At 36.5% G+C, this 14,267-nt stretch overlaps 2 protein-coding genes across 7 annotated transcripts; one reads left to right on the top strand and one right to left on the bottom strand.

The window, feature by feature from the left end:
- The first annotated feature begins 1,291 nt into the window (after positions 1-1,291).
- Positions 1,292-8,253, top strand: LOC103410881 (chaperone protein dnaJ A6, chloroplastic-like). Of its 4 annotated transcripts, none has more exons than XM_070804629.1 (9): positions 1,292-1,501; positions 1,630-1,671; positions 3,312-3,430; positions 3,708-3,849; positions 3,947-4,004; positions 4,948-4,990; positions 6,710-6,758; positions 6,839-6,919; positions 7,012-8,253. In XM_070804629.1, the coding sequence occupies exons 3-9, from the start codon at positions 3,324-3,326 to the stop codon at positions 7,861-7,863; spliced, it is 1,332 nt and encodes a 443-aa protein (XP_070660730.1). In that variant the 5' UTR covers positions 1,292-1,501; positions 1,630-1,671; positions 3,312-3,323; the 3' UTR covers positions 7,864-8,253. The 4 variants fall into 4 exon arrangements, with proteins under 4 accessions (XP_070660730.1, XP_008347754.1, XP_008347776.1 ...); XM_008349532.4 differs by having other exon boundaries at positions 1,333-1,501; positions 3,303-3,430; XM_008349554.4 differs by having other exon boundaries at positions 1,359-1,501; positions 1,609-1,671.
- Positions 8,254-9,056: 803 nt separating this feature from the next.
- On the bottom strand, positions 9,057-13,299 carry LOC103410866 (translocase of chloroplast 34). 3 transcript variants are annotated; one of them, XM_017325928.3, is made up of 9 exons: positions 13,118-13,251; positions 12,600-12,663; positions 12,038-12,157; positions 11,827-11,934; positions 11,603-11,727; positions 11,209-11,473; positions 9,742-9,810; positions 9,481-9,642; positions 9,057-9,389 (listed from the first exon to the last, which is right to left on the bottom strand). In XM_017325928.3, the coding sequence occupies exons 3-9, from the start codon at positions 12,134-12,136 to the stop codon at positions 9,279-9,281; spliced, it is 939 nt and encodes a 312-aa protein (XP_017181417.1). In that variant the 5' UTR covers positions 12,137-12,157; positions 12,600-12,663; positions 13,118-13,251; the 3' UTR covers positions 9,057-9,278. The 3 variants fall into 3 exon arrangements, with proteins under 3 accessions (XP_017181417.1, XP_008347738.1, XP_070660953.1); XM_008349516.4 differs by lacking the exon at positions 12,600-12,663 and having other exon boundaries at positions 13,118-13,299; XM_070804852.1 differs by lacking the exon at positions 12,600-12,663 and having other exon boundaries at positions 13,092-13,227.
- Positions 13,300-14,267: the final 968 nt, after the last annotated feature.

Genomic DNA, 14,267 nt, shown 5'->3' with positions numbered 1-14,267 from the left:
CAACTTCGACTTGTATGTGATGCGCATAGCGGCAGTCTTCACGTGATTGTAGTGCTAGAGTGTACATTATTATTACACCCAGTCTTGTTCATGTCAGAATACCTCTACATGAACTCGTGTGTCAGCATGTGTCGATGAGCACCCAATATGATATGTTGCTTATGTGAGATTTTGTGATTATGGATGTCATCCCCTTATTTACGAGATATTGTGCCGTAATGAATTCTTGAGATTTTGCAGGCTACAGTGAGTATTTTCTTACTATACGTAGTATGTATATTCTGAAAACTATATTGATTTTACAACGAGGGGTTATAACGTTTTCAAAAATGTTTTTATAAAGCTTTATTTTTAGGCCCACTCATCCTTGTTTTTCGCTCCTCCAGGTTTTAGTAGCTAAGCTTTCATATCGACGAGGATTCTTGGCAAATCTTGGTGTAGACGATTACCTTCGATGGTATAATTCTCACCCCATCTTACTGTAGTGTACTTATGCTTTGACATCATGTGTGAAATGGGTTCATTTCAGCTCACAGTGCACTCTTCTATTTAGGCACTTTTAGTTAAGGATACCAAACCCACAAATTGTGTCTTGAATGTCGGGGGCATTAAATGCAAGAGTACTTTGCATTTTGGAGGGAAAGCAATCGCACAATAAAAAACAAAACAAATATTTGGGTCTGAGTTCATAGTTGAAGTTGTTCTAAATATAGTTATCACATGTAACATTCAGTCGACCTAAAGTAACTTCATGTAAATTTTCGTACAAAGTGGCTTGAGCCATTTTTAGTAGATATATGTATGTTTAACTTGTAAATTCGGTACAATATAGCTCGAGCCATCTTTATTTTGTTCCCATGAACTCTGATGCTTCACTTGACAAAGATGTATGGTATGTTTTCCAACAGAACAATTTATGAAGCAAGATCTCTTTTCATGCATGCGCAGATGGTGTCTAGTGTGGCCACCTATATCGCTAGGTATGCAAATGCCTTTAGCACAAACAAATTTGATTCTTTTTTTCTTCTTTTTTTTGTTGGTCTGACAAACTATTTCTATTTAAATGGTTTATGGTGACAAGAATTATGCAAACATTATCTTGTCATATTTAAGCATTATTTACTTGCAAATGAGGAAGAATATTATTAAATTATAGTATTAAGTAGCGTAAATCATAAAGTTAAACATTGTGAATTAGGATTAGAAAACTAGATTATTTAGGAATAATCCAGAGATGACGTTTTGATTTGTTTGGACCCAAGTGAAGTGAATTTGTTTGGCCCTAAAACGCAGCGTTTGGCAATTGTTGAGTTCAGTTCGGTCGTTGTAGCCAGGCAATCTCATATTCTCATCCACTCCCAGTCCAACGCTTCGCTCACTTTGGAGCCCTCACTTGCGCGCCATCCATACCCTCTCTCTCTCTCTCTCTCTCTCTCTCTCTCTGCTTCTCTTGTGCGCCTCACACCGCCGCCGTCCACCACTGCTCCGCACAATTCTCTCCGTAATCTCTCTCTCTCTCTCTCTCTCTCTCTCTCTCCGTCGTTAGGGTTTCAACAATTTCATTTCCCAAATTTACTTAATTTTACTTATTTTCTGATATTTTGTTAGCTTTGTGTGCTCCATTGTTAGGGTTCTTTGAGCACTGGGTTAGCGGTTCGCATCGCATATCAGGTAATTGCAATTTTTCTCCTTTTCGTCCCCCTCGAGTTCGATGCTCTGCTCTGTGTTAATTTGTCATTGGAATTGTAAATCTTTTTTTCTTACCTACCAATTGAGATACTTGAGTTTGGTGCCATTTTCTTCAATTTTCAAGCTTTTCTTAGCTTCTGCTATTCGAACAGACTATACATATCTATATGTTTTACTTCTGAATTATTTGTTTCGAACTATTCGCGTTTCCATTAGTATAACCTTTGGAACCTTTGAAGTCAATGCATTTGATCCATTAGTATAACCTTTGCCACGAAAATTAAGAAAACAAAAACTAAAAACATCTTCTTAAGATAAAAGGGGTGCATAGTTCATTTTTGTAAGTTAATGAAACCCAATGATGACACGGAGCTTTGTGCTTATGTGATGGAGAGAGAAAGTTTAGAGACTCACTAAGAAGGTAAATGCACAGTTGTAGAGGGATTGATGGAGTCACTGAATTTGGCTGATTGAAGATTGCATGTACAAAAGTTTGGGGTTTATGGCAAGGAAATGGCAATTCTTTCAATAGTAATCTTTGGAGTGGCGTTATTGCCATTCAAACCATTTTTCGCGGCCCTACTTAAAAAAAGAAGAATTAATTACCTTTTTACATCGATATGGAATTGCTTAACGCATATCCACCGTGGCCATGCCTGTTACTTTAAATTGTTGCCTTTATGCCAGAAGAGTTTTGCCACATTGCAACATTAACTATAATTCTAATTATTGGATTTGGTACTTATTATTGCTGCTTAAAATAAAAGAAATCACATCACAAGCTTATGTGCATGTGATGATTACTAATGGTGGGAGAGAGATTAGCTAATGGTAGCGCCAAGAACATGTGCCCACAGTTATTAGAATCCATTAGAGAAGAAAGATTAGCTAATGGTGGGAGAGAGAGAAAGTGCGCCCTTCCCCTGATGGGATCGCATCCATTGCCGCCGTCATTCTGAGTAAACATTGGGATTATGGCCAGGGGGGAAGAATAAGAAGGGAAAATTTGAGGAATATCATGTGGTGAGATGAGTTGGTTAGAATCTTTTAATATTTGAACGAGGCTGAGTATGGGGGTGGGTGGTGAAATAGGATTGGAGGATCTCAATAGTGCTACTCCAAATTTTTAAGTTTAAGAATTTTATCACATAGTGAAAAAAAGTTAAAATGGATACTGAGAGAATGGGAGACAGAAAGGAGCTGGCAACCTAATAAATGCCAATCATTATGCAAGGTGGGGAAAAAATGCGCTATTAATAAAATGGAAAGTTTAAATTAGAAGGAGGTTTACAATTTTTCTTTTTTATTAAAATAGTAGTATAATAATAACTAATGACGCTTTAATACTTGTAATAAACTAAAAAGATGAGATAAGAGGGGAAGAATGTTGAGAGAAAGAGGAGGCTCTGTACGTCTGGGCCTTTGCTAGATTGACTAGTCCTCCTTCGGCTCTTCTCTCTCCATTTGTGTTGTGGCCATTTTCTCCTTTATTGTTTTTCACACCTTCTATGAATAGTCAATTACTGAACTATTTCATTCAATACGAGTTGGCTCCAAGTATGTTTTGGTTGAAATTCAAAAATTTCTGATATTGTGTGTTTGCTTCTGCTCAATGCTCACAGAAAGTTCACTGAATGGCAATTATTCCTTGTGGAAGTACATGGGTTGCTCAATGGGGTATTCGTCCCCAGACCATGCTAAGGCCCTATGCCATAAACAAGGTCCTCACATCTCAATGTTGGTAAGTTCTTTTTTTAATTTTTATTTTATTTAAGAGCCTTAGGAATGCCATTGACCCCATTTATAAGTTCTGATTATATTTCTATCAATTTTGACTATTATTTTGAATGAAAAACTATACCCTGTTGCCATTTCTTCTATGCATGCTATATCTGTTCCTCTCATTTTGTTTTGGTTTCTACTTCTAAATTAAAGTACATCTGCTTAACAAGCTACAAGCTACCAGCATCTTTTAGATTGTTTTTACTGTATTATTTGAAGTATCATTTTGAATGCAGTGTTTCAAGCAAAATAGGCTATTTGGGGGCACTGAATTCAAGCTTGTTCTCTCGGGATTCCTTGAATGCTCTATTCTGTGCAGGCCCATCTCAAACTTCACATCACAGCAGGGGAACAAGATTTATAGTTAGAGCAGATTCTGTGAGTATAACAAACATTGGTCGGACTTTTTCTTCCATGAATTAAGAGGCTTAATGAATGAATTCTCATTAACTGTTTCACGTATTCTTACATCCAGGACTTTTATTCTGTTCTCGGGGTGTCAAGAAATGCGAGTAAATCAGAAATTAAAAGCGGTATCTACACTTCTATTTTCTTTCTTTTTTTTTTCCTTGTAAACTATTGTCTATATATTGTTTCTGTTTGTTTTATATGCTTTTCTCATCATTTTTATGGATTTGAGATTCAAAAAACCTAAACTCTATATCTATATTTAGAGCTAATTGCTTGCATAATATGATATCCAGTTCTTACTTCTCCCTTACCCTGGCATGTTTATCTCATTCTTCCCCCACATGTATGTATGGGTAAAAATACACAAAGGAATATATTACATGTGTGCAGTCTAACTAGTTGAATGAATAATACTCTTTGTTCTTAGTATGGATGGAGGACCCCCCAAATCCTGGATTTGAAGAGCTGGGAAATATAATAGGAACACCTCTACTGTATGAGGACTGTTTTGTATTGTGATGATCTGCGTGTCATTCTTCTTCAACCAAGAAGAAATGCATGATTTGTTCCTTTTGGGGGTGAAGAAATAAGGAATAGGCAGCTATTTGAGGCAGTTGGAGATTGAGTTTTCTCATTCATAGGAATCTTTGACCCAATGTAACTTTGTAAGCTTTATTTTTTATGATATGTGACATTCTCCCTCTTGAGATGAGGTTTTTAAAATTACAATGACATCTTCTAGATATTCCATGTGTTATAAAGTTTTTTGGGGATTTCATATTATCTTTACGAATGGATGGCTGTAATTAACATACATTACAAAGTAAGCCTTCATATTGGAACCTAATATGTAAAATGCTTTGGTATTTGTACAAGTCAGAAAATAAAATTAAGCTTCTGGTGTGATGTTTGTGTGCTTGAAAGATCGAATAACTTATAATTAATGGCTTCAAGCATTGAATAAATCATGGTTTGTGGTTTTTGGGGTTTTCTTGTGTTGTTTTTTGTTTCTTCTTCTGGATTATCATCATCTAATTTTTCTTCTGCATACTTCTCACTTTTCAGCTTATCGGAAGCTTGCAAGAAGTTATCATCCAGATGTAAACAAGTGAGTGAGTTGTGCCAGCTAATTTTTTACTAGTAGTGCTTACCCTTTGTTTTTTCTCCTCTCCCTTAATGTTACTTTCTACCCATTATTCTCTGTATTTGGTCCTATAAAAAGAGGGTTATCTCAGTTCATTATGTTGCAATGGAATGTTAAGAACATAAGACAGATCTCAACATGCTCAGTTTCCATTAGAGTTTTGGACGTGTATTATAGGGCTGGATAGTATGTACACACTTAGTAGTTAGCCCGTAGAATTTTAGGACAGAATGCTTGAAGGTTCATGGTTACTTTATTCTATGCAGAAGAATATTCTCCCAATACCTTGGCTATATTTATATCCTTTGTCAATAGTAGAGATCTTTTAAGTGTTCTTTTTTTCCTTTTTCCCTATTCAAGTCAGTTGAAAGGTTTGTGATGATGATGATGGGCTAGAAATGATGAGAGGCACATTCTAATACTTGTTTGTTTCATCTTTAGAATTTGGGATCTGTGCTGATGTGGTAAAGCTAAAGCTGCTAGAGATGCCATATGTTTATGGGATTTAACAACTTGTGATTTAAGTCTTAGGCTTGCGAAGAAAATGCATTAGGGGTTCGGTAGAGCAAATTAAAGTTCGAATGAATATTTGTAAAGTGGGAAAACAAGTGTGGATGTGAAAAGGGCAGCTTGCGAGAAATCACTTGCTGTTTATTTTCTTGGGGCTATGTGGCTGTTTTAAAATTGGTGGACCAGAATCTGGCCAAAATTCCTCTGCTCCTCATCTCACCACCCATGCTGAATGACTGGGAGAGAGTTTAGTTTAGTTTAGTGAGTTTTCTTGGGTTGTTATGTAATATTTTATTTATTCCTGAAAGGGGGTTCGGTAAAGAGGAACCTTAAATTTAAGGACACAAAACATGATTTAAGCAATTGAGGTTGGGCTGAGTTTTACATCTTTAGCTCGGATGCACAGCTTTAAATTTTTATTTTATTTTAGTTTTTTTTCTAAAATGGTGGAAGCTATTCCATCTGAGCAAAATGTCCACATTTATAGATCTACCTCAGGATTCAGGACAAATAATCTAATGGCTTTTTAGTCAAAATGGTCCCTAAGATTTGCATAACACATAACTTTGGTCCCTGAGATTGTCCATCAGCCATTATTTTGGTCCTTCCGTTAAAAAACTCCGTTAAGTTGAGGGTATAACACATAACTTTGGTCCCTGAGATTTGCATAACACATAATTTTGGTCCCTGAGATTTGCATAACACATAACTTTGGGCCCTGAGATTGTCCACCATCCATCATTTTGGTCATTCCATTAAAAAGCTCAAGGACCACTTAACGGAATTTTTTAATGGAATGACCAAAATAATGAATGGTGTACAATCTTAGGGACCACTTCTATTGATTTTAAATCTCAGAGACCAAAGTTATGTCTTAGGGATTATTTTGGCTAAAAAGCCTAATCTAATTAGGCAGTACATGTGAATCTTTTTGCAAACACTCTGTCATAGAAATTATGGAGATATAATCATGTCTGGATTTTTGAAAGTTGATGTGTTGACCCACCTCATCTCTATGTCAAGACATGTAATCATGTCTGGATATATGAGGTTTGATATGTTACCTTTGTATATCTGTTTTGCAAGGCAAAAACTGTTCAATTTAGTTTATCAATCTATGTGGTATGTGTTGTCTGTTTTCATTTTGTGGGAACTGTATGTTCTTTGTTGCAGAGAACCAGGGGCAGAAACAAAATTCAAGGAAATTAGTAATGCATATGAGGTAAAAGCATGGCTTTGAAAGGTATCATTGACCTGGTGGCCACTATTATAGTAGTTATATTAATTATTTAATCTTCGCAGGTCTTGTCTGATGACGAAAAACGATCGCTATATGACAAGTATGGAGAGGCTGGAATTAAAGGTGCTGGTATGGGTACTGGGGTAAGTACCTTTCAAACTGATGATGGGGAATATTATCTCTTCATTTGCATCTCTACTTTCTTATAGTGGGACGATGAACTGTGATGTTGCAGGATTTCAGCAATCCGTTTGATCTGTTCGAGTCCCTATTTGAGGGCATGGGCGGTATGGGTGGGATGGGCGGAATGGGGGGCAGGGGTTCTAGGAGTCGAGCGGTTGATGGCCAGGATGAATATTATAATCTTGTCTTGAACTTCAAGGAAGCAGTTTTTGGGGTTGAAAAGGAGATTGAAATTAGCCGGTTGGAGAGCTGTGGGACTTGCAATGGTTCTGGTGCTAAACCAGGCACCAAGGCATCCAGATGCAGCACATGTGGTGGGCAAGGTCAGGTTGTTCAATCAGCAAGGACTCCGTTAGGTGTCTTCCAACAGGTCATGACGTGCTCATCATGCGGTGGGACTGGGGAAACATCCATCCCTTGTAACACTTGCTCTGGGGATGGTCGGGTGAGGAGGACAAAGCGGATCAGTCTGAAAGTTCCAGCTGGTGTGGACTCTGGGAGCCGTTTAAGAGTCCGAAATGAAGGTAATGCTGGAAGGGGGGGCGGGTCTCCTGGTGACCTATTTGTTATTATAGATGTCATCTCAGACCCAGTCCTCAAACGTGATGATACCAACATATTGTACAGCTGCAAGGTATCCTATATAGATGCAATTTTGGGAACTACAATTAAGGTTCCAACAGTGGACGGGATGGTTGATTTGAAGATTCCAGCTGGCACCCAACCGAACACGACCCTTGTGATGGCTAAGAAAGGCGTTCCCCTCTTAAACAAAAGCAACATGAGAGGTGACCAGCTCGTTCGCGTGCAGGTTGAAATCCCAAAGAGATTGAGCACCGATGAGAAGAAGCTCGTCGAAGAACTTGCGAGTCTAAGCAAGGGCAAGGCTGCAAGCCGGAGGTAGTTTCTTTTGTGGTCCTTTGTTTCATCGATACAGAACTGGCCCCGGAGGTAGTTTCTTTTGTGGTTCTTTGTTCCATCGATACAGAACTGGCCCCGTCAGTTCGATTATATTCTTCCTTGATGCGCATTGTGGACCGCAGCAATTTTGATTTAGTTTTGTGAGGGGATCATATCTGTAGTCGTAGGTAGAACACTAGTTTGTTTTCTCATACCATGTATTTTCAACCTAATGCTTATTTATTCTTTGGGATTAAACATAAATTATATGAGGTTACAAGGAAGGTTTTCTTCATAATAGTTTAAGATGCAGCGAGTGTTATATATACTCACAGAGAGCATGCTTTGTGTGTATGAACAACTTCTCTTAATATTACATAATTACTATTTTGTCCTTCTTGTGTAAATATTGTGTATCAAAAGTGAGGGTAAAATTGAAAAAATAAGTATATGATTGTCATTTTCTCAAAAAAAAAAAAAAAAACAGGTAAAATAGAAAAAATAGAGATATGATTGTCATTTTGTCAAAAGGTACAAAATTACTATTTTTCCATTCTCATGTCAACATTGTGTATTCAAAAGTGAGGGCAAAATTGGAAAAAAATAGGTTAAAAAGTTGACAAACCCTTTTCTCTTAATAGAATAGATAAATATAGGCCTTTTATCCAAAGTGATCCCCATTTTTGGGTAAAAATGGGGACTAGTTGTAGGGTCCATTCTATGTTGAATTTCAATGCAATTATCTGAAATGTTTATTTTGTAAGTCTCAATTAATAGATCATTCTTGCAAAAATTCGATATATGCAAAAACGTTTATCTATTTAATTATCACAATGAAATTTCATTGTTTCTTATAGAGCATAGTGTTGGTCAATTTCTTTGAACTCAATTACATGTCTCAAATATTTCGATTAGACTGATATTTTGTAAGGATGATCTATGAGATCCAACTTAAAAAATAGATGGTTTAGATCGTTGAAGTTCGATACAGCGTGAGCCCCACAACTAAATCAATTAATTTAGAACAGGCTCTTCAAAATTAAATCAATTAATTTATGGGCAGCCGCAGCACTTCATTCATTCAGTCCGAGAGTCGAACCATACTACTTTCAAGTAAACACAAATTCTATTATCCCGGTGACGTAAACAGGAAATAATAAGCAGAAACGGTAGCTTTTTTAAAAACACAGGCAACACTAAATAGAAAAGGTAATACAAATAATATTAAAGGATGCGCTAATTACAGTACAAAATCTGTTTCCTCAAAGACAAGATCGAAAAGCCTCGACATATAAATACTGACTATTTTAACTGCCACCGGAAAAAAGAGAACGAAGCGAAAAACAGGGATGACTGCATTGAGAAGCACAAGACACCAGTAAAACTTTCAAGAGAAGAGATGAACCGATCAAAACCAAATCAGAATTTGCGACCGGCCGCACCAGAATCCCGCATCTCCCATGATGGTCTACTCTCTTTTGCAATATCACTCGTGATTGCTCGTTCTATCGGCTTAATGACACAGAAATACTATTCACATTAAAAGACAAATGAATATAGATATTAGTCCCTGCATCAATGGAGAAAAGATGAGCACTCCAGGTATTAAAACGAAGCTCACCTGGATCGCTAGAAGGAGAGGGATTAACAACTTCCCCTTATCATTGGGGTTAGGTCCCTCGATCAATTTCTTGTCGACATGAATAGACTTGCTTCTGTTCAAGATAACTTCCGTCATTGTTTGGACTAAATGAGATATCCAAGCAGTTCCATTTGGAAGAACCTGTTACCCAACAACAGCCAAAAAGATGGAATGATACACAACTGTATTTCAGGAAGAATGACTGTAAGCATGAGTCATGATGTTAGGAAAATAACTAACCTTTTCATCATTTTCATTCTTGTTACATCTCCCACTGTTCTCAACCAAAACAACAGGAATAGTCGAAGCCTAGAGAGAATACAGTAACACTTTCAGAAATATGAAAGGCTTTGCAAGCACACAAGGCCTTCCTGGAAAAGTAATTCAAAATGAAAGAACGAATTTGTTTCCGCCATTCACCATTACTTGTAAGATGGATTAACATAACTTGAAACCTTTATCTTCTATTTTAAATGTAAAGGAAAAGAGAAACACGAGATTGAGCAAAGCGTATATAAATATGTTACCCCATAGAAAAAGTATGACACCCAAACAAAACTCCTGTTATGATATTCTACTTCATAAATCTTCTTGTTCCTTCTAAATTATTAGAAATTATAATTATCACTGCTTAGACTTCAATTCACTTCTGAACATCAAGTGAAATTTGAAGTCCAGACTCCTAGCATGATAATATAAACCTCATAGCTATTAGTGTATTCACATACAAAGTCAAATTTGACATGTATTTATTTGAAGGTTTAGTATAAAATAAGAAGCATTAATGAACTCAATAGTTACACATTGGGGTCCCATCATGCCACCACTTAATTGCAAGAGCTATGCAGCAACTCAGCAACCAATCCTCCACCTGGTAGAATACTCTAATTTACATATGTATCGCCCCCATCCCCTCAACTTCACATTGATGTATTGTTGGTACATACCATAACAAACAAAATAATTATCACTTCAGAAGTATAAAACAAAGGATGGATTGAAAACTTAAGTCATACATCAAATTCATCAAAAGCACAAGAAACTCATGGAACCCAGTAAAGGTAAGCAAGACTACATTTTTTATTTTTTTTTATAAAGGACAAATATGAACATATACATAATTCACAAGACACTATTACAATATTTCGTGTCCCAATTTAATCCCATAAAATTACCCTTCTGTCTAGGCATCAAGCTCCGACGTAAAAAAACCTATGTCAAACATGACCATGTACATAATTCAGAACAATTATTTTGAAGATTTTGGGGTGAGCTAGAACCTCCTATGAAATAGTCATGCATATCATTCAACACGGTCAGACACAAAATCTATCATATTCATCTAATTTCCAGGTCTTAACCATGGATGCTTGATTCTTTTTCAGTTAGCGAGGGCATAGCAAGAAGGTATCCTAGGGCTTAGTTTGAAATACAAATCAAAGGTTTAAGCGTCCTTGTCACATAAACCAGAATGTTGAGTATTTCTCTTCCCTATTTGAAGCTCATTCATTACCAAAAAGAAAAATCTACCCTTCACACAGTTCACGTACTTCCAGATTAATAGTCTAACAGGACATTAAAAGTTCCTGCCTTATGCCTTCAACGAAATAACCATAATGCCAATTACATCCAGAAAAAAAAAAAAAAAAAGGAGGAAGATATGGAACTTAAAAGACTGCCTAAACTAGGGAGGAAGAGATTGCTCACCTGTGCATCCTGTTTTTTCAATCCAGCACCAAGCCGGACAATTTTTAGAAGAGCCTCAGATCTTTTGGAGACAAAGCCCTCATAAGCATAACCATCTGGTGGTGAGAGCTGAGCATGTGTTAGAACAACCAAAGCCCTATTCCATATTCCCTTACCGAAACTATATGTTATGGCTTTGACAACCTCCTTATCCAGGTTGTCCACCCTATAAGCATCCAATTGATCCACATAGAGTAGAACATCTATGGTCTTATTCAAAAGGAAGCTGCTCAAGAATACCACCAATAGAACTTATAGTCGATTAGTATTATCAACAAAATTCTTGAACAAGAGCCCGCAGCGCATTTCCGCAAGAGACTGAAAAAATTTTAAAAAACATAAAGCATGAGCTAACCTTTTAATATTATTAAGAGCCATGCCACTAACATATCCTCCTTCTATGAGCCCAGGGGTGTCAATGACGTTTAATGTAAACCCTGCCCTCGAACGTGAAAACATCAAAGGTCTCGTTCCTTCAGACTAGATAGAAACAACAAACAAAAATCCAAAGAGTATTTACAAAGGCAAACAAAAGAATCCACTGAATCCAGACTAAAACAAAAGCAAGACAAAAAAAACCTGAAAAGGACTGATGGGAACAGCCCTTTCACCAAGGAGCGAATTGACAGTGGATGATTTTCCAACCCCGCCTTTCCCCATCACTAGAACAGTCAAACTGTTCACATTCTATACATGCACCACACAAAAGTAAAAGAAAGTTAAAATTTAATTACACAAATAGAAAGAAGATGAATTTGAGTACTAAACTAAAATAGCAAAGAAATTGAACCTCTTGCTTGAGTTTTCCCAGCAATTCAAGCAACTTAGTCTGAGTGGCGGGTGCGAAGCTATTTATTCCAGCCCATTCTCTAATCATCTGGGATGCCATGGCTCAATCTCCGTTCTAGCACTGAAAACAAAACATGGAAATAAAACTAAATACAATAGTAATGTTTTCTTTTTGGGTAATGAAGGGCCCATTTGATAACAGTTTTGTTTTTGGTTTTTAGTTTTCATACAAAGTAGTTTCCTTTTTCAAGTTTTTGTTTCATATATTCTCCTTCATTCCTACCACCACCCTTATTCAACCATCGTTACTCCCACACATTTCCCTTATATCTCTGGCCAAAATAAAACCAATCTGAAAACAAATGGGCCTCAAGTATCTGAGGTGTCAGAAATCAAGTATTTTGAAGCACAGCTTAATACAGAATAGTAGATAGGACTAACTGACCCTTCAAAATTTGTTTTCAATAAATGGGATGACAAAGCACTGAGCTTTATATCTTCCTCAGCGCTTCGATAAAAACCACCCAAGCACCCAATGGAATTAGTTAATGAACGACCCTTACCTTATCCCCTAATTCGATTTTACTTGACAACCCCAAACAACAATCTGTTGGCTTCGCCTAATCCCTGAATTCAAATTAACAAAGGAATTTCACTACCTGTAAACTTTTGGGTTCAACGCAGTCATCATCGAAATTTGAAAGCAATGCTATACAATTTGCAGTAAATTGCTGCAAATCTAAGTGATATAATCAACACCACGCAGACAAATTCTTAGCTAGCAGGCAACATTCGCTTGGCAGTAACCAGATAAATTAACTTCAAAGTGTATGAACTGAATGGTGATAAGTTTTTCTATAGAGCATTAAACGTCGTAGAACATTCCTTGCCAAACCCACATGGACTAAATTTAGATAAACCCCTTGAAGCACCAAACCCACAAACAATTTACACAAAAACCCAGATATCAGAATTGAACATGGTGTCTGTGGTGATGAATTTAACTATTTTAGGACTGAAAATTAAGCAAAGAATTGAAATTTAAATAGAAATACCTTTGAAAGATAGAGACTTTACTTACCCCTTTTACTGTGGCATTAAGAGGTGGGAGACACAGATGGAGGAACCAGCTAGAGGGGGAGGGGGAGGGGGAGGGGGAGGGAGAGAGGGTATGGCGAGGATAAGTATAGTACCTTTGTTGGAAACGCAATTCCCGGGTAAAACAAAATTGGTGTCGTTTCCTTTATTTTATTGTCGTTCGCCCGGCTTAATTGTTTCATTATTTTCTCTTTCAAGGGTCGTGGGTCGATGAAATTAATGAACTATTCATGTGATTGTTTTTTTTTCCTTTTTAGCAAACGATATTATTTACATTAAAGAATGCTAGAGAGTATCAAGTCTCACACCGAATTGATCATAATAATATGATCAAAATTTACCTATGCGCATCAATTTTTGTACTTACAGCTAATGGGATTCTCACTCAAAGTAAAACTGTAATATCTGGTACCTCATTTCTTTTGCACAATATTTTATAAAATTTGCACGAGATTTAATATTAAATTATGAGGTGCCAGAGGTCATTAAAAGTCTCATTTTTGAGCGACCTCCTTGGCATTTATCTTAATATAATCAAGAGAGTATTGGTTTGGGTTGCTTTATATGTTTCTAATTCAGCTATGGAACTAATGTATGTTATTATCAAACGATAAGTTGTTGGTATGTCATCAATAATATGTCGATATTATTGCTACGAACAAAACATATCAACGCAACTTGCTTTAGATGCCTAAGAAAATTGGCCAAAATAATAATTTTACAAATTTTAATAGCTGAAATGATCAATTTTTTAGTATGACGTGGAGATATGATCCTTATGTCATCAATATTTAATTTTAATCAAAATTATATTTCTGTTCATTTTAGCCTTTTTTTTTTCTTTCCTACTGAGTTTTTCTTCTTAATATCTAAACAACATATTAATGATCAAGAATCTAGAAGGGACTTTTAAGAAGCCACTGATCATGGAAGTTAGTGTGACCAATGCGTCTATATAATCCTCTTTGTCAACCATGAGTTCTCATGTGACATGAGTATGAGAACTCATTGTTGATCACATTCAGTGTACTCGCACTCTATTGAGTACTTATATTGTCACGCCCCGAACCCGGAGTCGGTAATAAAAACTCAAACCCGAATTCGAAACGTGAGTTAAAAACTAAATAATTAAA

This window comes from Malus domestica, chromosome 09 (genome assembly GCF_042453785.1).
Source record: "Malus domestica chromosome 09, GDT2T_hap1".
Lineage (NCBI taxonomy): Eukaryota > Viridiplantae > Streptophyta > Magnoliopsida > Rosales > Rosaceae > Malus > Malus domestica.
Note: the sequence above shows the minus strand (reverse complement) of the source record. Positions and strands in the feature narration are given on the sequence as shown.

Excerpts from the sequence above, each read along its gene's own strand:
- LOC103410881 (XM_070804629.1), top strand. The coding sequence starts at position 3,324 with ATGGCAATTATTCCTTGTGGAAGTACATGGGTTGCTCAATGGGGTATT. Across the intron at positions 3,431-3,707 it reads GTCCTCACATCTCAATGTTG|TGTTTCAAGCAAAATAGGCT; the intron begins GTAAGTTCTTTT and ends TTTTGAATGCAG. Across the intron at positions 6,759-6,838 it reads AAATTAGTAATGCATATGAG|GTCTTGTCTGATGACGAAAA; the intron begins GTAAAAGCATGG and ends TAATCTTCGCAG.
- LOC103410866 (XM_008349516.4), bottom strand. The coding sequence starts at position 12,136 with ATGGCATCCCAGATGATTAGAGAATGGGCTGGAATAAATAGCTTCGCA. Across the intron at positions 9,811-11,208 it reads TGAAAAAACAGGATGCACAG|GCTTCGACTATTCCTGTTGT; the intron begins GTGAGCAATCTC and ends TATTCTCTCTAG. Across the intron at positions 9,390-9,480 it reads CTCTCCTTCTAGCGATCCAG|TATTTCTGTGTCATTAAGCC; the intron begins GTGAGCTTCGTT and ends TAATGTGAATAG.